We start from the raw sequence: 24,591 nt of genomic DNA on the forward strand, positions 1-24,591 counted from the left end.
AAAAAATAAATAATGTAGCTGAGACATGTGGTTTGCTTCTGCTCTTGAAGATGTGAACAGCTTCTAAGCATTCATTTTCTCTGACCCATACAACAGCTTCTCAGTGATAAAGGGTTTAATTTAAACACACACAGTGTCCACCCCCAAACCTTCTGCCCACATCTACAAGTTCCAATTTATTGTGTAGGGTTTCAGGGTGACTAAGTTCTTCTCTACGTTGAAAAGGGAAGTTGCCAAAAGGCCCCCAGGAAATCATTTTTTTTCAAGTGAACATAATAATTTGAATCGAAGCTTAATACAACTGAGGCATTTGTGTTCTCTGTTTTTTAGAGTTACTTCTTGAGGTCCAATCCCACGGGGGTGAAAAACAAAATTCACTTGCTCTTCCTTAGAGGAGAATGCAGGCATTCTCCTTGAAAACAAAGTGTGGAATCAATCTTAAATATCTATGAAATTGATTGGTCTTCAGGGACAAGAAAATCCCAACTCAGTGTGCTGGAATTTGCCATGCTTTTTTTGAAAAAAATAAAAAGAAAGAAGGAAGGAAGGAAGGAAGTTGAAAGAAAGAAAGAAAGAAAGAAAGAAAGAAAGAAAGAAAGAAAGAAAGAAAGAAAAGAAAGAAAGAAAGAAAGAAAGAAAGAAAGAAAGAAAGAAAGAAAGAGAAAAAGAAAGAAAGTTCAAACTACCAAATATTTATCATTCTTAAAAAATACTTGCGGACAAATACTTCTCAGAGCATTTAAGATTGGTATGAGTAGATTTTTAAGAGCCTAGAGAGTAGCCCTAGAGAAAGAGTAGAGAGATGCTAAAATCAGATGGAGCCACCCTGTTTTAAGGAAAACCTACTGTGAGGAACCCAATATGGTAGAATTTAAAAGCTTTTTCTTTCGGCCTCGTGCTGCTACATGAGAAGTGTGGTTGTTTACAAGCCTGCATATCTTCCAAGATTATTAAAGATAGCAGCAATTTATAATTCTATTTCAAGGCCATATAACATTAATGAAATAATGTCAAAGTTTGGATTTGACAACCCAATCATTTAATTTCAATTAACACATCTCATTCAGATATTGTCATATGGAATTTCATTTTGCTCTGCTTCCAATTACAATAGCCACTAATCAAACTCCATCTTACCCCCACTGTGTCGAGCACTCTTTTAAAGGGCTTAAACAAGATGGCGCACACACAAGTTGAATGGGAGCCACAAACAGGTATCAGCTGTCTTTGGAGCACCCTGCTTTTCCCACTGCCCTGGCCATCTCTGCTAGTGCACTGTGAACTAGGACTTGGTTCCCCACACTATTTTCAAGGGTTCCATTATTATTGCCACTACCGAATAAGAAGCAGTCCAAAAGGCCCTCTACGTTTTTCATGCAAATCTGTAAAGTTGAACATCGCCATCCCGCTCTTCTCGAAACTTCCCTCACCATGCTCACCTTCCCCACCTGAATGATTTCCTGGTCAATGGTTAAGAGTGAGGAAGCAAGTACCAACGTTGCACGCTCTCCCTCTTACATGTAGAGTCCACTCCCATGGAGTACATGTTATAGTTCTGCATAAGAAAGGGTGGACCTCAAGATGTGGTAAGTATATCTACCCGGTAACAACATTAATAGAATTTGCCTACGTACAGCCTAGTGTCATAGTACACCAATTTGGTACTAATATCTCAAGAAGAGCTAAACCACCTTCAGTAATGTTTGGTTTCTCACTATTTTATTTTCCTACAATTAATTAAAAAAAAATCTATGAATTGACATAGGGCTGAAAGCTTCAGTATTTTACAAAATACTAATGAATGCAATTTTTCCAAATTATTAGCGTTTTTTTCAATTTTTGCAAACTTCAAACAAGTCGGTAAAAATAAGGCTCTGTATTTTTAAAAGCATATAAATGAATAACTTATTAGCTATTCTAGGCAAGCTAAATACTGTGGAATAAATTAGTAGAAATTTAGCTTTAAGCATGTACTTTGATATTTATAAAACAAAGTGTTTTTTTTTTCTTTTTTGCATCTGAGTCAATACATACAAACCTATATATCAAGAGTTTGGGCTGTAAATTAAAATATTGGGATTTTTACCACTGATAACACCCTGTAGTTCTCTTTCTTATTACCAATCTCTTAAGACCTTCCCCCCAAGTTATTTATTCTTTAATTAGTGACAACAACATTATTTAGCCCAGCAAGTCATATTACTCACAATTAGGCCTTAATAACCCCCCCCCCAAAAAAAGTACCCCACTCTTATTCTGGCCTAAAGATGAATTTTTTTCTCTCTGAAAAAGCTTTCTGATTTAAGATTGATTCCAAGAGATAATAAATATAAATCGCACACACAAAAAATCAGCCTAGAACCTTGAAGAACATGGGTTTCCCGTTTTCCCTGCAGGGAATACTTGGTGGGATGGAGGTGGGGGCCAAGAAAGAGGAGGGAGCTGGGTCCCTGCACAATGAAAGAGGGTCTTGCTCAATAGTCCCTGGAGTTTCCAGGCTTCTTCCCATCCACATTTTTTGAAATGCGCCCACCTAGTTCCGAGGAAAAGCAAAAACTATAGCCTATCCTTCTTAAAAATACTGTGTTTTGCACACAAACATTCATTGCTTTAAGAACATTACAAAATGACAGCCTGACGTGCTTCAAATGTGCGTGGGCCTGGTGCGATCCATGTATCTATACACACAGGTGTGCGTATGCAAACCACGTGCATATCCACACACAAGCATGTAGTGTTCCATGATAGCCGACAGTGTACAACTACTGTACATCCAGTATGGAATGTTCCGTTTCATGGATGTCAAAGGAGTCAAAAACCAAACTTCTCAGGTCTTTTCAGCCTGAACACAATCCACCCTACTCCGCCTTGAATCCCAACCCCTGACTCACTGATGGTGAATGATACCAACCACAGACAGACTGTTTAAAGGCTCACACAAATGTCTTTGGTGTATGTGTCTATTTTTTAAGGTACAAAATAATAATAATAATTATAATTATAATAATAAAAATAGCTATTTTGTGTGCTGTAGCAGTTCTTTTATAGCTCACATTAAGTGCAGCTCTTAACCCCCCCCACCCCCACCCAAAGAAAATACTTGTTAAATAAGGATTAGACAGGTCAAACACCATCGTAGTGCAAATAGTAAACGATAAAAAAAAAACAACATTTACAAAATATAGAAATGTTTGGATCCAACAGATGGACAAACATATTCCTTTCAAGTATCTCTCCTTGAAGAAAATAAAAATTAATCAGGTTACTTCCAATACAAAAAAGTCTCTCATTTTGTTCTCTCTCAGGTAAACAGTTTCAAACCTATTAGGTTGCATAGTACTAAGATCATAAGCACCTTAACGAAATGTAACTTGGTATTCTTTGTTCCTTGATTTTGCTCTCTTCCCATTCTTGTTCTCAAATTTTTGTTTGTTTGCTTGCTTTTTTTTTTTTTTTTTAATGTTGGTTTTTGTTTTGTTTTGCTCTGGTGCAAAACTGGTGCAGAAAAAGCAGTGTGACCACCTGCACACTCTTGTTCCCTTACCAGTACGTGTATGCACATGTCATGTGGAAATGCCTGTGTGTGTGGATGTATGTGTGTGTGTGTGTCTGTGTGCGTGTGTGCACGGGCTGATATACACAGAGAGAGGGTCACACAGACATACCTTACAACCTGGGTAACTGGGTGGGAAAGCGCCTGTAACTGGCTCTTTCAAACTCATGGCTTTCTAGATGCTATTTGGGTATGTGCCAGCCCACGTTATTGCAGACTAGACAAGTCGACTTAGAGGCTCACACTGAAAGGGGACTGAAAAGGAGGGGACAATATTCCCGTGTAAGCAACTGATGTCATCACCTTGATATCAGAAGAAATGAAGGGGGCGCTGTTCTCCCTCTCCCTCCCAATTCCCACCTTGTTCACTGCTTCATCTCTGAGCCCTGGCTAAGGAATTTTTCCACATCTTCCTTCATCTGTTTCAGGTTTTCTTTTTAGTTTATTTTTTTTTAATTTCTTTTTTTTTTTTTTTCTGCTTGTTTAACTCAGAAACCTTAAACATTTCTTCATGTTGCCACTGTCTTCTCTGGACAACTCTGGCTCCCGTCCCCCCTGGGCCGGGCACTCTATGAGCACCCACACTCCTCCACTATCATGTTCTGAATGTCCTTTTTGATGATGTTTTGCCCATCATCATAGTACAGCATGGACATGGGTCTCAGCTTGGTGGGCACACAGCACGACTTGAGGTTGGCGAAGGGGCTGTGCCCCCTCATGCGGTAGTGGTTGATGACGGTCGAGTGAAAGGAGAGCGAGGAGCCCGACGTGCCTGCTATGTGGCTCGGACACTCGCCCTCGCAGTAGTTGGCGTGATAGCCGGAGGGAGCGATGATCCAGTCATTCCAGCCAATGTCCTTGAAACTAACAAAGAACTGTTTCTTACAGCAGATGTTGACCTTGCCGTCGCACTCCAAGCCCCGCCTCCGCCGTCGATGAGGGTGATCTTCGGACTGGCGGGCCTGCAGCATGAGGAAAGGTCTGTGGGACTGCTCCTTGTCCTCGTCTCCCCCTGCCCCTCCGTCTCCTCCGTCCTTCTTCTTCGCGTCCCCCTCCTCGCCCTTCTTCTTCTTCTTGCCCAGGAGCACCAGGCTGGCGCCCGTCTCGTGGCACTGCTCACAGGCAATCCGAACGTCCAGGGAGCTCCGGCCTTGGTCCAGCAACCGCTGGATGCTGCTGGAGACGGGGAAGATGTGCCAGGTGCTTTTCCGCGCATCCACCACCTTTTCCGATATCAACACTTCGTTCCTCTCCTCGGTGGAGCCCATCTCCTCGGCCTCCTCCCCTGCGTCCACGCTGCCCTGGGGCTGCTTCTGCAAGAGCCGGATGGTGACTTTGGTCCTGGTCCTGTTGGCCTTGGGGACTTTGAGGAAGAGCCAGACCTCGGCCCGCTCCACCACCGACAGGTCACTGCCTTCTTTGGAAATCTCAAAGTGCAGCGTTTTCCTGGCTGTGCCTGCAGACGAAACACAGCACAAGAGAGCAGGGACACTCGTTAGTCAAGCCAGGGGGTCAGCACTCACTCATTTCAGGCAAGCAGGGTGCCTCTGCCACAGGCCATCTCCAGCAGGGGTCAGCGAGTGAAGGCCCCCAGGCCGGCAGAACAGTGTTGACATTTTTAAATGGTTGAAGAAAAAGAGTATTTTGTGACATGTGAAAATTATGTGAAATTTACACTTCAGTGCCCATAAATGAAGTTTTATGGGGACCACAGCTATGCTCCTTTCTTTATAGGTTGTCTATGGTTGCTTTTGCATTAGATCATGGAGTTGAAGAGCCGCAACACAGACTGGACCACAAAGCTTAAAACATTTGCTCTCCAGCCCTTTCCAGAGAAAGTCTGTCAACTCCTGGCTCTAAAAAGAAGAGAGCCTAGATCTCAGTCAGTGTCCGGGAGCCTGGGGAGGGGGGTGGTGTGCATCTGTTCACTGTTTAATCTCAGTTGCATCTTCTATAAAATGGGAATGGCGTAATGACATTGGACCCACTATACCACAGGCTTGGCCTAACACGGATGAAAACCCACTGTGAGCTCTAGCAAGCTATTCCCACAGAAATACACAGACACCCCCAAGGAAGTAAGTGGGGCCAGTGCCCACCGAGCTAGCCTCCTCCTCCCTGGCCACGACCTGCCCCACCCCTCCATCATTCCTTTCCTGGGTCGTTGCAGCAGCCCTTTCTTGAATTTGGCTCTCTGGCATGGAGCCAAGACCCCTCTCCAATCATTGCTCCATGAAGCAGGCATAAAACAGAAACTACTCAGGATTCTGGGCTCTTCCTCGACTGCTTTGCCTTCAACTCCAGCTCTCTCCCAGTGCCCCGTCCTCTGGGGTGCAGCCCCACAGTATTTGTTCTAGGTCAGGTGCGTCCCAAACACTCTCTCACCTCCAGGCAGTGACCCCTGCCTAGAATACTCCTGCTCTCAACACATCACCCTCAGTGGCTGCCCTTGATAAGTGTTCAGTTCCTGACCCCCGCTGACGCCCCCCCGCCAGTCTGATTTAGGATGCCCCTGGTCTGAGATCCTAGCTATCTCAATCGCCGTCATGGCCCAGCAGGAACAAGGCAATCGCGTCTTTACCATGCAGTCGTGTTAGATGAAGAGATCCACCTCCCACTGCTACGTCCCCCGTTTTTGCCTCCTTCCCCTCTGAATGCAGCTTAATGAGCCCCAATTACAGCAACTGCTACTAACAGAAAGGAAATCCCCACACTGGCGAGGCAGCTGGATGCAGAGACCATTCAGCTGTTGCCTCACTTAAAGGGTTCCCTTCTCTTTCCATTAAGTACCTCTATGTGGATACGTGCAGCTCCTGTAAGGAGCAGGTGTCCAGACTAGAATTCTCTGACTGAGGAAACGTCTTCCCTCAGTTGCACTTTCCCCACTCGGTGGTCTATGAAACACGCCCTCTCTGCCTGACCGCCCCCGGCGGGTACCTGCTTACAACCCTCCGCTGTACGTGCATCCCCTACACGAATCTGAGAACAATGTTAGAGAAGGTCATCTTAGAACTCGCAACTCCCTAGGAGGGTCTCCCTGCCTGGGTTTCTGTAGCTAGCGGAAATCCAGCCATACTTATCACTCTCAGCCCTGAGATGTTTACGGTACTATAAATTTTCGGCACCATTTCAAGTTCTCTGCAGCATAAGGCAGGCTTTTCTGTGCGTTGCGCGCTGTAGATTCTGTTCTTAATTTAACACGCTGCACACTGTGATTCTGACAGTGGTGAATTCACAGAGGCCAGGGCCAGGAAAGGCTACATATGTATACAAAAGATTCTCTGGCATCTTGGTATTAAGTTGCTAGCACGCTGGCCTCGATGGTGGTGGTGGTGGTCCCGGTGTTGGGGGGGCAGGGGGGGGCTCCTTTTCCTCCAGCCCTGGGTCTCCAGCAGGAGTTAAAATGAATGATAAAGCTACATTTACGATTAGATCACCCGAGTGGAGAGCAGTTAGCAGAAGGGGAGACTGTCTTTTTTTAGGGAGCATGATTTCTTTTCAAAACGTGAATGCAGTATTCCCCTTTGCTAAACACTGGTGGGTTTTTTGTTGCTGTTTTTTTTTTTTTTTTTTTTTTTTTTTTTTTTTTTAGGAAAGTGAAAGAGAAGATTCCAGGAAGGAGAGCTCAATGATTTAAATTTAAAAAGACACTCAGCAGAAGATTTGAAGTGGTAGGGTCCTTCCGGAAGTTACCCAAACCTCAGACAGCCCCCCCCCCAGGAGTGTGCAGGCTCCATCAGGCGGGCAGGTACCTCCCACCCTGCCCCGCAGAGGAGAGCAACAAGCTACCTGCTGTTCTCCCTTCTGCCTCTACACAGGCCAGCTTCTGAAACCTTAAACTGTGCAGGGTGCCGATGTAAAGACAGAGAGATAGTAGCTGCTAAATTAGAGAAGCCAGAGGGCACAAGGTTGTGTTTCGTTTTTCTAGGAATGAGTGTGAAACTGGAGAATCTGACTCATCCTCAGGATGGGAAAGCTCTCTGGGTTTCAGGTAACTCGTTCCCACAGGCTCCCCTCTGCTTCTACCCAGGCTTTGACAGGAGGGGCCGGGGTGAAGGTAGATGGTCCTCGGGTCCTCGGGTAAAGAGAGGGTCCCGATGGCAGTGCAGACCAGCCCCCGTCAGACTTCCCATGAAGAGAGTCCAGAGACGTCTACAGATGCCGGGGGTGGGGGCGGGGGCCAGGGTGGGCTAACTGGCCGACTTGATAGGAGGAGCAAGAGCACATGCAAATTGCTTTTGTAGGGCCAGGGGTGGCTGAGGTCCCCTGCTTCTAGCACCAGCCTCCAGGACAGCCCCTCATTCCACAAGAGCAGGTTTCTAAGGCATGATATAGCCCCACCCCTTCTTCACAGGCAGCTGTACTTGGAAGCAAATGATTTAGTGTTCCTGAGAGAGGATCGTACAAAGAGAGTACTCATTAGAGGGGGCTCAATCTGTCAGGTGCTGTTATATTAGGATCAGAGAGGCATCATAAAATGACTTTCAACCTGGTCCTGGCTGATAATTAACTGTATGGCATCGCCTGCGTATTGTGGGGAGGCACGGAGCAGATTTAGGCATCGGTTTAATTATCTGAGCTTGAAAGACGCTGTTCCCTGTGTTCGCATCCATTGCCTGCGTGCTGTATCTCTCCCCCATATTTCTGACATTTGGATTTTCCCCCTACTAATTGACATGCCTGTCGCCTCCTTCTCCTGGTGTCCATTTCTGGAACTGCTATTTGTATATTGCATGATATTTTATCAGGGAAAAAAAATAAAACAGATCCAATTTCATGAAAATGCTGTTGCCATAATGCTCAGGAGAACAGGGGGAAGAGAGAGATGCAAGTCTTCCTAATGTCTACCCTATATGCAGGTACATTTTACAAGTTCTATTGTATTTGGCTTATTAAGCAGTGCAATATTCTTTTTTCTTTTACATTTAGCTTTCATTGCAGAAGGGGGGGTAGAGAATGAGACAGCTAGAAGCTGAGACGATTACTATTTATCAGGGCTGTAGGTTTCAGAAAGATATTACAACCCTCAAATTTCTTAGGTATGAAAAATAGAGCTAGTCACTTGATTCTATTCCCTTTATCTGTATTTTACCTAAGCGAGATTGCTATACTGCGGTGATGCTTTGAGGATGCTCCAGGCTTCAAATCTCTATGCATAACAATTTGAAAAATGGAAGGAGGTTGCCTGAGGCTGAGGTGTTTAGGATCAATTACTAATCAGTTTCAGGTCCGACTTAACTATCTCCTGCATGGAATCCTGAAATGGAAGCCTTCCCACAATGCTTTGTGAGCAGGCACAGTGTTAGTTTATACAGGTGCGCACTGGGTTCCTGCATTATTACCTATCTACCTGGATATAGCTGTTGGCTTTGCTAACCTTTCATTACCTACTCTGATAATATTCTTTTCATCCTCTGTGCTATTTTTTCCTTCCCAAGGCTCGTGAGCAAGGCTTGTATCACAGCCTGCTCTGCCTGAGTAATTCACTAAGAAAAGTCCCACGCAAACCCATGTGGGTGATAATATTTCATCACTTAAACCTCTGTGAGCCCGGTGGACGCAGACCAAGGGGAGGGAGAAAGGTACATAAAAATGAGTAGGAGGAATCAAAATGGCACCTTACAGGAAAGACCTTTGAAAGGTTGCTGGGCAGGGGGGCTTGGACAGAGGGAAGCCAGGAAGCTAGCAGGAAGAATACCCAAAAGCCCCTTTTTCCTTTGCTCTCAGAATTTTTCCAATGTTTTTAATAACTCAATCACGAAAGCAGGCCTGCCAAGGGTTAAGCAACCAAGCCCCTTGTTGTTCCCATCCCCCACACCACCGGGACTCAAAATGCTGCTCTTCCTCAAGCCCTGCACCTCAGATCTGTGGGCGTATGAACATTTCCAATGAAATAAGCAACATACACACACACACACACACACACACACACACACACACACACACACGCAATGTTTCGTTTGTGTTCCGTTTTGTTTTCCTCAACAGGGTTCTGCCTAAAGTGCGCTGCCCTTGTACATATGGGTAATCATTGCGTCTCTGATGTGAATGTGGAAAATCTTGTTGTTGATAGAGGATTTTAACTCGCCATGGGGGAAAAGCCTTGTTGTAAAATGCGGCTGTTACTTTAACTTTCCATTCTGCACCCAGATTTCACTGTGCCTAAATACGGTGCGGTCACTGGTAGGAGCATAGGACCAGGTACACGTGTGTGTTCTCTGAAGCACTGACTTTGCATTTGGACTGTTTCCAGGGCTTTCTGCAGAAGGCAGCAAGTGAGGTCTTAGAGGTTATGCCTCCCTTAACCTGCAGCCCGGGGTTTTGCCTGTAGCAGAACTACAGTCATAAATTATCTGGATTAATTTTGTTAGCCTTCATCCTTTTTCTTAGGATCTGCTATTGAGTTGTAAGTGCTCGGCCACATTCGGGTGTCTTTCATTTCAATGGTGATGAAATCGACAGAGAGAGAGAGAAGAGAGAGAAAGGAGTTAGGTTCCGAAAAGAAGTAGAAAAATTTCTCAAGATTCAACCCATAGAAATTTCAGAGACTTCTTCCAAAGTTCCTGAGAACTTTTGCACTTTTGATTTTGGATCTAGGAACCGGTGGAGTATGAGGAATTCTGATCTACAGCTCACGCTCGAGTATATTTTAGCAGAAGAGGGGCCAAGACAAATACGTGTTTTCACTGAAAGTGCCTGGGAAGGTATGACTCCCTGTTCTCCAAATGTGAGAGCTGACTCTGCCCTCTGAGGGCTCCCCCACCCCAACTCCGACCCACCTACATCACAGGCCCTAACCACTAGGCATCTTGCTTCTTGTCTCTTCTCCCCCATTTGGCTCCACGCTCAGCTCGGAGACAAACGTGTCCTCTGAAGCTGTACCCAATTTCTCACAAGGCATTCAGCAAACAGCCCTTTCCTCCCTGTTGGAAGTCACTTGTCATTTGTCGCTGGTGAAAAGTGTTGATAAGACAGGCAAACCAGGCAACAAAATGAGGGGAGATGGAAGGCGTTTTGGTAAAAGCCAGGCAGCCAGCCGTCTTAGGGATCTTAGCAGATCAGTGCTGCTGATGATTCATGGTCACATTTCTCCACGCTCTGCTTTGTTTGCTTCTGAAATTTATCATTCCTCTGTCTTCCATAGAGCTCCGGAATGTTCACATGTATCACTAGAATCCCCACTTCTTTTCCTCTGTCTCATTTACTGTGTCACAGGTAGTCATGTTTCTCCCATCCTATAAAACCCTAACTTTTTCTGGAGGATGAGAGGAAGCAGGGGGCCACCGATAAACACCAAGATTTGGGCGCTACAGAATGGGGCTTCCAGGAGCTGAAAATGCCTTTCCCTAGATTAACTGCTAAGGAGCAAAAGTCTTTGGAATGCGCCCTCTTGTGGCCGACCATTTCGCATTATTCAGAGAAGAAAGTGTGTAACCCCTGAAAGCACCCTTCAGTGAGGGGTCATTCGCAGGAAAGTTCCTTGGGCTGGCATGGAATCAGTGGGGGTCACCTCCACCTTGACATGGCTTTCTTGGGCTGGGGGGAGAAATAGTCATCCAAGCAAGCCTTCTTAGACCCCTGTTTGGAAAGTGTGTATTTCTAATTCAACTCTTCTGTAACTGGAATCCTCCAAGAGGGGGAGATTTATGTGTTACTTTCAACAACACCTGGGCTTAGTGAGCATTTCCCATTTCCTGGTGCTTCATTTGTCTTTCTGAACCCTCAGGGTTCTTCAACAAGTTCTATCAATGGCTAAGTTGATTACCATAATCAGCATATCAATCTGGCAGCATATGGAGACTCCCTGATACGCTGTGATTGTACACTGACCAGATATTGTCACGGATCACAAGAAGGTAAAATAAAATATGGCCCTCAAAAAGGCCACTGATTTCAGCTTCAATAACAATTACCCAGAGAGCTGACTTGACCCTACCCATCCCTTCTTTTCCTGTAAGGTCTTAAGGTAAACACAGAGCATTCTGTGCCAGTTGTCCCAAGAATGCAGTAATCTTGGTGAGCAATCTTGGGTGACATGCGTTAAAAAAAATAACTTTTATTTGTTGGAATAAATTTCAGAGGGCCCGAGTGCCATTCCTCACCACTTAGTTAATGACAACTCATATCAGCTTTACAAAGATGGGGCATCTCTCACCTGAGTCCAAGATGGGACAAATTCAGTTCCAAGGGTTCTAGGCACCTGAGCTTTTTGCAGTCCCTCAACTGCCGGACCACATCATGGCTTTGTTTAACCATCAACAAGGGTGAAGGCAAAAATTAAACATGAATCCCCCCAGCTGGGGAATCTGAAGTTTGAAAGATGCATCTATGGGTGTGCGTGTGTGGCACGGGCCTTGGTGACACTGACTCACTGGATTCCATGCTGTACAAAATAGTTTATGAAGGAAAGAAAAATGAACACCTTCTGCTGTTCTCCAAACTCTTACATTTGACATAGTTGGAATATTATGAAGGTTGAATTATTCCAAAAGCAACAAGACATTTTTGTATATTCAGATGATAAAGCTCTTTCCTGGTTGGCAAAATCAGCAACCAAATACTCATCTGGTTCTCCAGTTGGAGAGGAGATTGTCCAGATAGCAATCGTTAATTCCGCGAAATCATAGTAAATCAACTTGAAGTTGATGTGTGAAACTTCTCAGACGAGAAAAATAAGTAAGTGTGTCATAAACCTTTTCTGTGACCCCAGCAGCTCACCCAAAGTCAAGTTGTAAACTCAACCAGGAGGACTTTTCCATTACAAACCTTAAACTGGAGTCAATGTGTGAGTCAAATGAACCACCTTTTAAAAAAGTAACTCAATTTCTTTTAAACTAAACACCGAGCAGAAGAGGAAAAGAGAAGAAAAGATTTCATATAAATGAGAAAAAGACAGCCACTGAGATGAAGGCCATAAGTAAGAAAGAATGTAAAAGGTCAAATTCTTTCACTGCAAAACCTCTCAATGCCAAGAGCATGATTTTCTAGACCAGTCAGCTAGGTCAGGAAGAGAGGCTGTTGGTGGCATCAGGTGTGCAGGAAAAGTGGTCACAGACATAGGTACACTTAGTCATCTGATGCGCGTAATGCCAATTGAGTAGGACCTACAATTAAAGCCATCATGGGTGGTTATTGGTCTATAAAAACATATACAGGGTCCCTTTGTATCAGCACAGGGAGCAGACAGACCTCTAGACCACTGGAATCCACCCCCCTCCACTGGACTCAATGTCAGTGAGCACTTTCTTTCCCACCTAGCCATCAGGAAAGGTGAGTGGCAAGGTGAAAACACCAACCTGACTTTGTTTCCTCAATAAGCTTCAAAAGATAAAGTCATAATGATCATGTCCTTTGGGGATGGCATCAAGAAAGAGCTTAGAGAAAGAACGACCTTCTTTGAAAAGAAGCTTCTGGTGAGAGAGAGACACTATCCTGCCGGGGAAGCTTGTAGGACATCAGGACTTCTCTCACCAGGGAAGCCGGGAAGCCAGCAGGCTATCTGCTCCCCCAAAAAGGATGCCCAGGTCTGGCATGGTTTTCTTGAAAACAGAACATCTGAGTCAACAGGTTTTCAGGATTGGAAATTCTGAGCGTTGCCTTAATTGTTTATACTGCTGCGGCAAACTTTTAAACAGAAATGCTGGGAGTCCCTGCACGTACTTTACTGGCCATATGCTCTACCAAACAAAACAATGGCATTCCTTTCAAATGGATTTGGCAAGGGATACAATTCTTTAGGCTGGCATTACCGTGAAAGTAACACGGTATTAACACATCTGTGTGCCTGGGCGTGCACGGGCTTGCAGCATGCGAAGGGTCTGTGTCCCATAACTGTACAAATAACCTGGCTCCAGGTCGATGGCCACACTTCTGACAGGTATTTTTCTATTCAGCAACAGGTTAGTGTGGTCCTGGGCCAATGATTAGAATCTATTCAAGTTCTTCCTCTTAAGGATTGAGTGAGAGTTCAGTGCAGTATCTCCGAGCACTTTGTCAAGGTTGCATTCCTTGGCAGAGAGCTTTAGTAACTTTGCAGAGAACAAAACTCTTTTTTTCTTTTCTTTTCTTTTCTTTTCTTTTCTTTCTTTCTTTCTTTCTTTCTTTCTTTCTTTCTTTCTTTCTTTCTTTCTTTCTTTGTTCAGAGAGCAAAAGTCAGTGTTCCCAAAGTGACTGCTGGTTCAATGTCAACTGTCCCCCAGAGTCCCTCTTTGCTGCCTAGAATGTGATGCCTGTGCTCTTATAAGACAGAGTTTCTGAAGGTAAAAAGGACTGTCACTAACAAGTATGCCCTGCTTCTCTGGTGTGGCCCCTGACTGGACTTTTAAAGGGAAGGTTTGTTTTAAGACAATGACTTCATCTGTGCCGTTCCACCCCCGACCCCACACTCCGCGGCGCCCCCCCCATAAAAAACTTTGGATGGGGTCCGGAAGCCTCGCGGGCTCCCCCAGCACCCCACAAAACGGCCCGGGCTTTCCTCGGGGCTGCTCAGATCTGCCGGCAGAGGCAGGGCGAGGGAGCCTCTCGCAGACCGGCTTCCAGCTCCAGAGTGGCCCCTGGAGCTCCCTCCGGGGTGACCGGCTGAGTCCCGCCAGCGGGAGCGAGCCATCTCCAGCCGGGGCTCAGCCTAGAATTCCATTGCCGTGAAGTGCTCTCCCCCCTCCCCGCCTCCCCTCCGGCAGCCGCCGCTCCCGGCGCCCAATACCGGCTGACCTGCCCCCGGCGCTCTGCGGCCGGAGGCACAAGTTCCTCCCCGGACTGTCAGGAGCCACGCCGCCCCCACCCCCAAATGCCCGCACCAACCTGATTCTGCGAACGTGATGATCTCCGAGGTCTGCTCCATGAGTTCATTCATTTCTGCCCTCCTGCCGATGTCATCCTCTATCTCTACGTACCCGTTCTCCCCCACTTTGCCCACATGAAGCTTTCGGATGGCGTTCAGAAGCGCCGCCTTGGGCACCGGCTGGATGACTTCGGGTCTCTTCTTCAAGTGCAGCATGTTTAAAATGTGCTTCTTGACGGCCTCCACCATCTCCGGCTCAGAGTTGGGTACATCCTTTGGGAGGGCGGCCAGCGCGCAGGACGGGCAGTCGGGGGCTGCGCCGTGCCCCTCGGATCCCGGGGTGGGGGAACTCCTCACTATAATCCAGCAACTCGCCAACAAAAATCCTCGCAGCCAAAGCAAGGGCATCCTGGCTGCAAAAGTTGTTGTGATTGCCTTTTTTTTTTTTTTAAAGGCCCTGCTTTTCCTCCCCCCTCACGCACAGGGTTTTTTTTTTTTTTTCCTTTCTTTCTTTCTTTTTTTTTTTTTTCCTTCTCCTCTTCAGCAAATTCTCTGGAACAAGAACAAAAAGTTTGCTGTGAAGTTTTGTTGCAGGTCCCCTCTCTGAATGCAGTCAGTGCTGTAGGTTTGTGGCTGTCAGGGAGGAGAGTTCTGACTGTCTCCGAGTGAGAGAGAAGGAGGGAGGGAGAGAGGGAGGGAGGGAGGGAGGGAGGGAGAGACAGGGTGGGGGGGGAGACAGACAGAGACAGAGAGAGGATGGGAGGGAGAGAGACAGGGAGAAAGGGAGAGAGAGGAGAGAAGGGGGAGAGGGAGAGAGAGGGAGGGAGGGAGAGAGGGAGGGAGAGACAGGGAGAGAGAGACAGGGAGAGGGAGAGAGAGGGAGAGGGAGAGGGAGGGAGAGGGAGAGAGAGAGAGAGAGAGGGAGAGAGAGAGAGAGAGGAGAGAGAGAACGATTGGTCCTAAGTGAGTGCGTGAATGGGCGAGGGAGGGAGTTTGTCTGTGAGTAGAGGCTGTGGTTAGGGAGGGGAGGGACAGCCCGTGTTCTGACAGGCTGCTTTCCTTCTGCTCACTGTTCCCTCACACACACCTCTCTTCAGATATCACCATTCTCCGGAGTTCTACTTTCCCTTCGGAAAGAAATCCTCCTAATTTTGTTCTACTTCCCCCCCCCCCTTTTTTTTTTTTTGCTTTCTCTGCCCAGTCCCCTTGCTTCACCTTCTTCCTCTTTTGGAGGGGAAAGAAAACCCCACTGGAAGGCACTGTCCCAATCTCCTGGGATGACTAGGTTGAAACGGTTCTGCCCCCAGGGCCCTGCACCCCACTTGGCCGCAGCTCTAGGTGACCCCCGGAGCTCGCCGGCTCACCATTCATTCATATTTAAATGTTCAGGGTCGCGGGCTCTGGCAGGGAATCTGAGCGGAGTGGAGTAGGACTTCTGTCTGGGGTCATCTCAGACACTCTCCTTTTCCCAACTGCAAACGCACAGGCAATATTCTACCTGCTCCTGTCACCTGAAACTCTCTGTCCTCTTCCTAGCCACCGCCCCCTTCTGCCCTGCAGACGTGTGTGTGTGTGCGCGCGCGCGCACACACACACACACACACGCTCACACATTTCAGACCTCCTGCCCCAACTTCACAGATAAAACGCAAAGTTCATTTGGCCTTTCCCACATTATTTCCTACAAACAGTGTGCACCTAGGACTTGGATAACCGGTCCCAGGGAAAAAGAATCTCTCAAATGTATTGGCCAATTATTTCCTCTGCCCTGTGAGAGTTTTTCAGTCTGCCCCCTACCCTGTCCTGGACCAACGTGCTCTTGGACTGGCCCCCCTGAGGGCTCCTTTTTCCCTCAAAGGAACAGCACAGATGAAATCATCATGGATTTCAATGTTCACAGAAAAAGAAAAATGTGAATTTTTAAACAATGCCTCTGAGTTTTTTTTATTCTCCCCCCCACCCTTTTTTTTTTCATTTTTCTGTCTTATTGCTTTTATCATGCAGAAGTATCTTTAAGAGGTCCATCTGTTAAAGCTTTCCTTCTCTCTCGGTTTCTTTCCCACACATAAGCCCTCAGTTTCTGTAGATACAGTCAGCTTATATCTGACACCTAGTGTGTTCAGAGTATTACAGTTAAGCAATGCGCTCTGGGTAGAAAAAGTTAATAAATATCATTACTACAAGCCTAGAACGTGAGGGCAAGAGGGGGAGGGCAGATAAATTGTGCCATGAAGGTAAAATTACAGTTTGCATAGATAACAATGCTTTTCTGAACCGGACACACTGTCCCCCTTTTCCAAAACAATTACTTGCAAGACTTTCTCTGTTCCAAGCCATCTATCACAGTTTGAGATTTCTCCTCCAGGAACATCAATGACTCTGCGCTTCGTCTTAAGACTTGGTCGACATTCCCCAAAGAGTCTAATTTTTTTTTTTAGCAGGGGACAGTGAAAGAGAATGGGGAGGGGGCATCTGCATTATAACCGGTTAATAAAACATCTCTGACATACAAAACTTAACATAATCTACCGTTTTGGGCTTCACATATACAGTACCCAAAGCATTTTGTAGTCCAATTAAATTTTACAAGAGAGTCTGAAATAAAACTCAAAGTCTAATGACTCCAAACAATTCGGAGTGTCCTAATAGCAGCATGTAGATACAGGCAGCTTATCAATATTTGGATCCCCCCTGTCTGTGAGTGTGTGTGTGTTCCCTGAGTTTACTGCTGGTGAATGTAACTCTTAAAAACAGCTTTCTCGGTGGCATATGTACTTGTATGTAAGTGCTGAGTGGGCTGTAGACACACACCATCTATCCGCATGCTCCACTATTAAAAGCTGTATTAACCTGCCTGCAACCCTATCAAAAGGTACAAATCAACAATATGCAGGGAAATGCAATCGGTAAATTCCTCCCAACCTTTCTGACTCTGAATGTGTCAAGACCTCCTAAGTAAGAATTAAAAAGCATTACCTTTCCGGTCCTCTCTCTTTCACCAGCAGACTCTGGTATCATGAGGTAAGAGCTGTCTGATGAGTTCCTCTTCATGGTATTGGCACTCTGAAGTTTTATACTGTACTACTTTGCACACTCACACATTGGTACCACTCAAACAGAGGAGGGCTGGGGCTTTGTTTGGGATTGGTTAGAATCAGCATGACATCAGCAGATGACTGGTTTTTCCAGTGTGAGACAGATTTCATAATTCATTATCTAATGGAAAGCCTTTCTTGGCTGCTGGGACACTACTTGGAGATCACTGAGCCAGTTAAACCTCTGACCGACTAGACTACCTTTTAGAAAAACACTGGCATTGAACAGCTATGGCTCACTGAGTGTCCAGCTTCCAACTTTTACTGCCCGAGCACACACTTCTCATTATACTCAGGTTCAGTTTTATGTCTTTACATAAAACATCTGTTATTTCATGAAGTTGCCTCTATTTACAAAGTATTTTATTGTTTCTTACAGGGAAGAAAATTTGCAGTGCTCTTTATAGGGATTCTGATTTTACTTTTTCAAATAAGACCCTTCACTGAGGAAGAAGTAGGAAAAATATCTATACCTATAGGGTGATAACTTACACTATTATTTTACATCTTGAAATTGAATGTCTGCTTCAGAAATCATGTATCACCAAGGACTTTGAAACTAGTCACCCTCTGCTAGTGAACTTTATAAATACCCTTCCCAAGTCTGTAGAATCACCATCCAACGAGCAGAGAAAGCAAGCAAGCTCACACATCATTCTTCTTTATCAGAACCTTAAGTCCTATGATTTCTAAATTGTTACAAATAGAACACGAGACTAATGAAAAGAAACGAACATTCTTTGGAATAGGGGTTACGTTGGTTAGAGCTTTTGCTGGGGGAGAGAATGCTAGGAAGGCTGAGAAAGAACACAGTTGGAAGGAATCTTCAGAGGAGCATAGTGGGGAAGGGTTGTTTGAAGGAATAGCTGAAGCATAAGCCGGGTACTCATGACAAGTTGAATAAAATGTGCAAAATTGGGAGCTAATGAAAGCCATATGACCAGATATGTTGTTTTGTATGCAGGATTTAACATGCATAAAATAAACTTTTCACTGTGCCCACAAGCAAAATATAGAGGCTCTGGCCTCCTGATGTGTCGTTTAAGGAGGTTCCTTTAGGACACCAGAAGTTTGCTGCGTGGGAGGGTCTGCCTTGGCTAAACACAGAGAAGAGTGTGGATGGTGAGCTGTACATTGGGGTGGGGGGGGTATTCTAAGAACTGCATACGCAGAAATAAAGTCAGAAATTAAATCATTAGGTTGTAGAGGAACAGAGGGAGTCTGGGAAGGAAAGATAGAAACGGGATCAGTGCTGGTTAAGTCCCAAACTGCTTGCCCATCAGTTTGGAATCCGAGGGAGGGACTCAACCCCTATGTAAGAAAGGAACCCCACCAGCCTTTCTGATGAGCATTGCTGGACAGCCCTGGCCTGCAGGGCCTGGGAACCCACCCCCTTCCCAGGCATGAAACCCGGTGTCCTGGAAATACCATCGTGTTTATGACCTCAGGCGCACAGAACAAACCCAGATCAGACCCTGGTTCCACGGCTTCCTAACCATATAACCTCCAACCTCAGCATCCCGGTCTATAAAGTGGGATCCCCAGTACTGAACTGCAGGGTCAAGGGCGTGCTCAGAAAATAATCGGTGATATTCTTTTTGAGATGCCTCCTGGCTCTTTGTCCACATTTGTGTCCCAGAAATGTGTACAGCTCCGTCTACAGGAGCGACCCCATACGTGTGTGTGACTCAGATCGAGTTGGCCACAGGATACCACTGAAGTGCCCACCTACCAGGTCAGCCCACCAGCGGTGATGTCATTCTCTACCTGCATCCCCAGCCTCAGAGCTGAGTGAGCCACCCTGGAAATGCCTCCACACTCAGTGGAAATGAAGGTGGGGGTGTTAGAGGAAGCAGGCAGGTTAAAATAACTTCTGTCGAATATCGTGGACTGGGAATGATCTCTTCCCTTCCGAACTCGAGGGCCCAGGGGGAAGCGGGTCAGCCCAACTCCTGACAGGCATCTACTTTTCCTGCCTCGGTTTGGTTTCTCTTTCACTTCCTGCCCCCTCCCCCAGCAGCGTCCCCACGCCCGGCCCTGCGGTCCCGCTGCTCCTGCTACTGTACCTTGAGCAACACCTGCTGGCAGCTCCCGGGGATCACGCCGGAACGCGGCCGCTGCTCGAGCCCGGCTCGCGGTGCGGGAGTCTGGGCCAAGCCGCTCCGAGCGGCCGCCTCTATTTTTACCCCGAGCACCAGCAAGGGCAACTTCTTTTAAGAGCAGCTCTTGATTTTTCCCCCCTTTTGGCAGCTAAAGAATTCAGAGAGGGGGAGAAAAAAAAATCACTATTCAGTGAGTGCAGCTGGGAATCTCTGAACCAGCCCTCGGTGCCAGGGTCGAAAGCACGGCCAGGGTCAGGGGACCGGGACGGGGACCCGCGGGCCGGCTCCAGCGCGGACAGAGGCGCGCCGGGAGCGCTCACGCCCCACGAGCTGTCCCCTTCCCGAGTGTGGAGCTGGGTCCAGCCCGCTTCTGCGCTAGCACAGTGGCCGGCTGCCACCGCGTTTTTCACCTAGTGCGGGCGGCCTGATTTACTGGCGACTTCACAAAGCTCCCGACTACTCGAGTGCTGGAGCGTTTGCAGGGCTCTGTTCTCGCCTCGAGGAGCAGCCCCTGGAGAACCCGGTGGAGCAGCTTGCTGCGAGAAGGAGCCGGGAGGGAAACTGTGGTACCTTATTTTACTGTAATTGCAAAAGGCACGATGTGCCAGCGATTTATATTTAGACGTTGTATGTTTCTACTTTTATGTAAATGGAGCAATTAGGGCCTGTCTTGCTGCTGCTAACTCCAGGGCTTGCGCCTTGTTGGGGAGCTGGTGTTTTCAATCACAATTAGGGAGCTGGTCAAAAAACAAAGTTCATTTAAGGATAAGAGCTCAGTGGTGGGAAGGGAGGAGAGACCAGCGTCCCCGTGCCTCCCTGCGGCCTGTGGTGACACACACCTTAGGGCTCGGGCGAACTTCTAGCGGTGTTTACCCGTGGCAGCAGCTGGCCCCGTACAAAGTTGGCATAGATCAAGAAGCAAGAATGTTCATTTTTCTTCCCCGGCAAACCGTATGTCCTTCGGCTTTCATCCATGCTATTAATTGGTCTCTTTGCTCACTACTCCTAGAACAAGGAGACAGGCCTAGAAAAGGGGGCCGTTTTTCATGGCTCTCTCATTTTCACTGCTGCTCACGCATTGCTGTTATTCAGTGAAAAATACACGCCGGGGGACGCGAACGCCCCAAGCAGGTGACCGGCAAGTTGTTGTCTGATTCAGCTGAAATGGCACGAGGCTGGGGGGTTCGGAGCACGGACTCCGCCGCTGACGACTCGGGGTGTTTCAGCTCCTTCCTATGAAAAATCTGTTTCCAAAAAAGCATGATTTCTGGTTCATCCCGTCTGGGAAACGGAACATAAAACGTGACTATGGAGAGAAATCAAAAGGACTCGAGGTGTTCTCAGCAGCTGCCGTGTTATTCTGGGCTCGAGGCAGGAAAGCCTAGCCTCGGTGGGGAGCGGTGACTCCCTCGAGAGGCAGCTCGGAATCCAGAAAACGTGGGCAGGATCCAGAGTGATATTTGCGGCAGTGAGCTCAGGAGCTCATCAAATGGCTGAGATGGGACACAGGATTGGCAAGCCCTGCCTGTTTCCTGGACAGCCGGAGCCTGCCCATCGCCGGGGCCTTGGGTTAGATACAGAGATTGGTGACAAAGAAGAATCGGCATTTCACATTCACAGTGGAGCTGGGAAACTGTTTGCTTTGAAGTTAAATCAAGCAACCAACACAGCCAAACAGAAAGGGAGAAGGAAACGTTAAAATTCCTCCAAAACTCATTGGAAAACAACAGGGTCAGAAATGGTTTAATCCAAACCCCAATTCCTAAACCTCATGTTTCTCGGAGAACCACCGGAATATCCCACAAAGCCTTGTGTTTGTGGATGGCTGCTCTGTGAGCAGAGTATCTGGAAATGCCTTGTCTAAACCAGGGGAACCCACGTGCTACGAGGAGGAGGAGGAGGAGGAGGAGGAGGAGGAGGAGGAGGAGGAGGAGGAGGAGGAGGAGGAGGAGGAGGAGAAGGAGGAGAAGGAGAAGGAGAAGGAGAAGGAGAAGAAGAAGAAGAAGAAGAAAATACCAGTAAACTGTTATCCTTCAGTCTACAGCAGTGGTTCTCAACTGGGATGATTTTCCTCCCCAGGAGACATTTGGCAATGTTTGAACACAGTTTTGCCTGACGTAACTGGGAAGGAAAGTTCTACTGGCATCTCGTGGGTAGAGACCAGGGATGTGGCTCAACATCCCGCAAGGCATAGATCAGCCCCCAATAACAGAGAAGTTATCTGGCCCCAAACGGTAATTGTTCTGCAATTGAGAAACCCCAATCTAGAGTTATAATGTTCCAGTTTCACTTAATTCCCTTCCTACGCATGCTCCAAGGGGCCTTGACAACTATGCAAAATCTTAATAACTGAAGTGATTCTGCCTCCTCAAGTGTCTTGTGCTTCCTGATTAATGGAGGTCCACACCCCACAGAGATACTGACACAGAAAGAGTCCCTCTGGGGCGACATTGTTGTCATTCCCACTCACTGTCCAGTGGGGCCTCTAGACATTTCCTGCTGGCTTTGTGTTCGAACCAAAAGCAGAACCTTGGTGACCAGCAACGAAATGAGATGGGCTGGCCCACGCCCAAGCTGTTAGGAGGCAAGAGACTCCTGGGGAAGAGTAAAGCGAATGAAGAAGGAGTTGTTCATTTTAGCGATTCCGTATCAGATAAATCCACGCGATAGAGAATTCCCTGAAGTAAAATTCACAACAGTGAGATTACCATGCCTTTCTCCCCAAGCAAACAAATACGATGGAGCTTGGTTTTATTTGTTTAATACCTTAGGGGAATGACACACAGTCAATATCCAAAGAGATAAAACAGAATGCTTTCCTAAATCCTAACGCATGTTCCAAGCAAGCTTATGTTCTCCAAACTTCCCTTTTAAGAGGAAGTGGTATTGACTATTTAAGGAAGGCCATGCCCCTTCAGGTGGCGCTTTCCTTAAGGCCCCGGGGGGAACTGTGTGCAGGATCCCACGTCTTGGAAAATCATCATCATCATCATCAACAAATGTTGCCGAGACCCATGAGAGGGAACTTGCCCAGATCGAACTCGCTTAGAAGTGAAACGCTGTTCTCCACTCGATGAGGCCAACTTGCCTGGCTCATGACTGAGTCCCCAAGCGACTGGGCTCATCCAGAAAGGAGAGCGTCAGTCAGAGATTGTTTTAAGATGAAGAGACACCCTTGAGCGGAATATCTTAGACACCCTGATGCCATTTCATCAACTCCAACATGTGAATCACACTCTCCTCAGGTACATGGTTATTTTGGAACCAGAGGCCCCAGTCCACTTCCAAATGACTCAGAAATGCCTGGATTTCTTCCCAAGAAGTAACCATTTAGTATTTAGGAAAAACTCAATATATAGAGAGAAATAATCAGTTACAACCTCTACCAAAAAACATATATTTAAAAAAGAACCCACTCTCATTAATACAAACTGAATAAAAACGCACACGAAGTCCTTCCTGACCAACATATATCTCCAAATTGTTTAGCATAACTCAGGTCTAATCCAAACAGGAAACCTCTACTACAATGGGGGATCTTCCCATCGCCCCAGAAGAGTATCAAAAATACTCACAAGAGACCATGTAATGGATTGTTGAAGGCATTTCCCTCACCTGGATCCCCTCGGGGAGTAACTTCCATGGTGCCGCCTGGAGGACATATACGTTTAGCATAGAAATTCCATTGGACCCGTAGGAGCAGAAATCTTGATTCTAATCCACCTTCACCTGTCCACAAAGATACCCCCAGGACCTGGTCCCAAATTGCAGCTTCGGAGGGGAAGACGCAGAAAAGCCTGGGGACAGTGTTTTGTGTGTATTTTTTTTTTTTTTATCAGTGAATTGCCGCGTCCCTCGTGTGCTGATAGAAAGAGTCCAAAGGTTCTCTGCCTCTGTGGGAGCACCTCCGTGGCACGTCCAGACCCGCACGACGGGAGTGCCGTTGTTCGGGTCACTGTGTACTTTCGCGCACACTGACAGCGCGCTCTGGCACTGCTTCAGCTCGGTTAGTAAATATTTCCAGGTGCCTCGCTCTCGTTTGAAGAAGGTCAAGTTTGCAAAGGTGAACTAGCAAGCAGGACCTCTGTAAGCCCTTATCAGCTTGGAAAAGCAAACTGTAAGCACAATGTTCTGAGAGTTGAGAACCTCTGGCTTCCACAACTCCTCTTCAACTTCCAAAAATTAACTGATGACCACCGTCCCTTTTCTTATTACTCATGGAGTTCCTTTGTAAGGATGAGATAGAATGATGAAGGAAGGAAGAGCCGTTATATTAGAAGGAAAACAGCTTCAGAAACCCTCTCTCCCAAAGAGCAAGGGTCACTTGGGGATCACTTAAGGAACAGGGGCAGGAGGCCAATCATGGCATTTGGCCAACTCCAACATGATTTAACTATGAAATGAGAAAAATTAAAATGGTGCTCCCTGTAGAAAAGAGTTCACCCAGTAAGTTCCCCAAATTTCAAGGAGCTTTTGTTTTATTAGATGCTCTTAGCTTCATGTTAGTCACAGGGAAAAAAAAAATGCCCACATACACACGCACGACTAAATGTAGTCAGTTTGCTCAGCTGTTGCTGACGTCACTGCTGCCCACTAGGAATGAGTTACTGTAATAATCCCCCTTTTATTAATCATAGGCTGGAGGAAGCAGAAAGTGGGTGACATCATTAGGCAAAAGACCGGGCTAACTCATGCTCCAATTTACTCAGCTTTATTATAACATTTCTCAAGTGTCATATGAAAGCGATTACCATTTCACACTTTCCCCCTCTGAGCCATCATCCCTAACCTTCAATCCAAACTCCCATAGAAGAGCTTAGCTTTCAGATGGAGGCACGTAAAGGCCAAATCTCACCAAGGGTCCTTGTTCCAAGAAGGAAGGTCGTCCCCAGAAACAGCTTCTTCCTTGGCTTAAGAGGGAGGCGGTCTCGGGAACCACAGCATCCCAGATGACTCTCGGCTCACACTGGCCCTGGTGGCATCTGACTGGGCAGGACAGCCCATCGTGAAAAGGACCCAAATGATCTGGGTGGCTGCAACTACCCATGGCCACCAGGTAAC

General features: G+C 46.7%; 1 protein-coding gene across 1 annotated transcript; it reads right to left on the reverse strand.

Annotated features, from left to right (window-relative positions):
• Window positions 1-3,141: 3,141 nt before the first annotated feature.
• INHBA (inhibin subunit beta A) lies at window positions 3,142-15,079 on the reverse strand. Its single transcript, XM_008703501.2, has 2 exons — window positions 14,354-15,079; window positions 3,142-5,009 (listed from the first exon to the last, which is right to left on the reverse strand). The coding sequence occupies exons 1-2, from the start codon at window positions 14,739-14,741 to the stop codon at window positions 4,123-4,125; spliced, it is 1,275 nt and encodes a 424-aa protein (XP_008701723.1). The 5' UTR covers window positions 14,742-15,079; the 3' UTR covers window positions 3,142-4,122.
• Between the last annotated feature and the right edge of the window lie 9,512 nt (window positions 15,080-24,591).

This window comes from Ursus maritimus, unplaced genomic scaffold, assembly GCF_017311325.1.
Source record: "Ursus maritimus isolate PB19 unplaced genomic scaffold, ASM1731132v1 scaffold_3, whole genome shotgun sequence".
NCBI classification, from domain to species: Eukaryota; Metazoa; Chordata; class Mammalia; order Carnivora; family Ursidae; genus Ursus; species Ursus maritimus.

Bases quoted from the DNA above. Each gene is read 5' to 3' on its own strand.
- INHBA (XM_008703501.2), bottom strand. From the start codon at position 14,741: ATGCCCTTGCTTTGGCTGCGAGGATTTTTGTTGGCGAGTTGCTGGATT. The intron at 5,010-14,353 runs GTTGGTGCGGGC...TTTCGTCTGCAG, and splicing joins CATCACGTTCGCAGAATCAG to GCACAGCCAGGAAAACGCTG.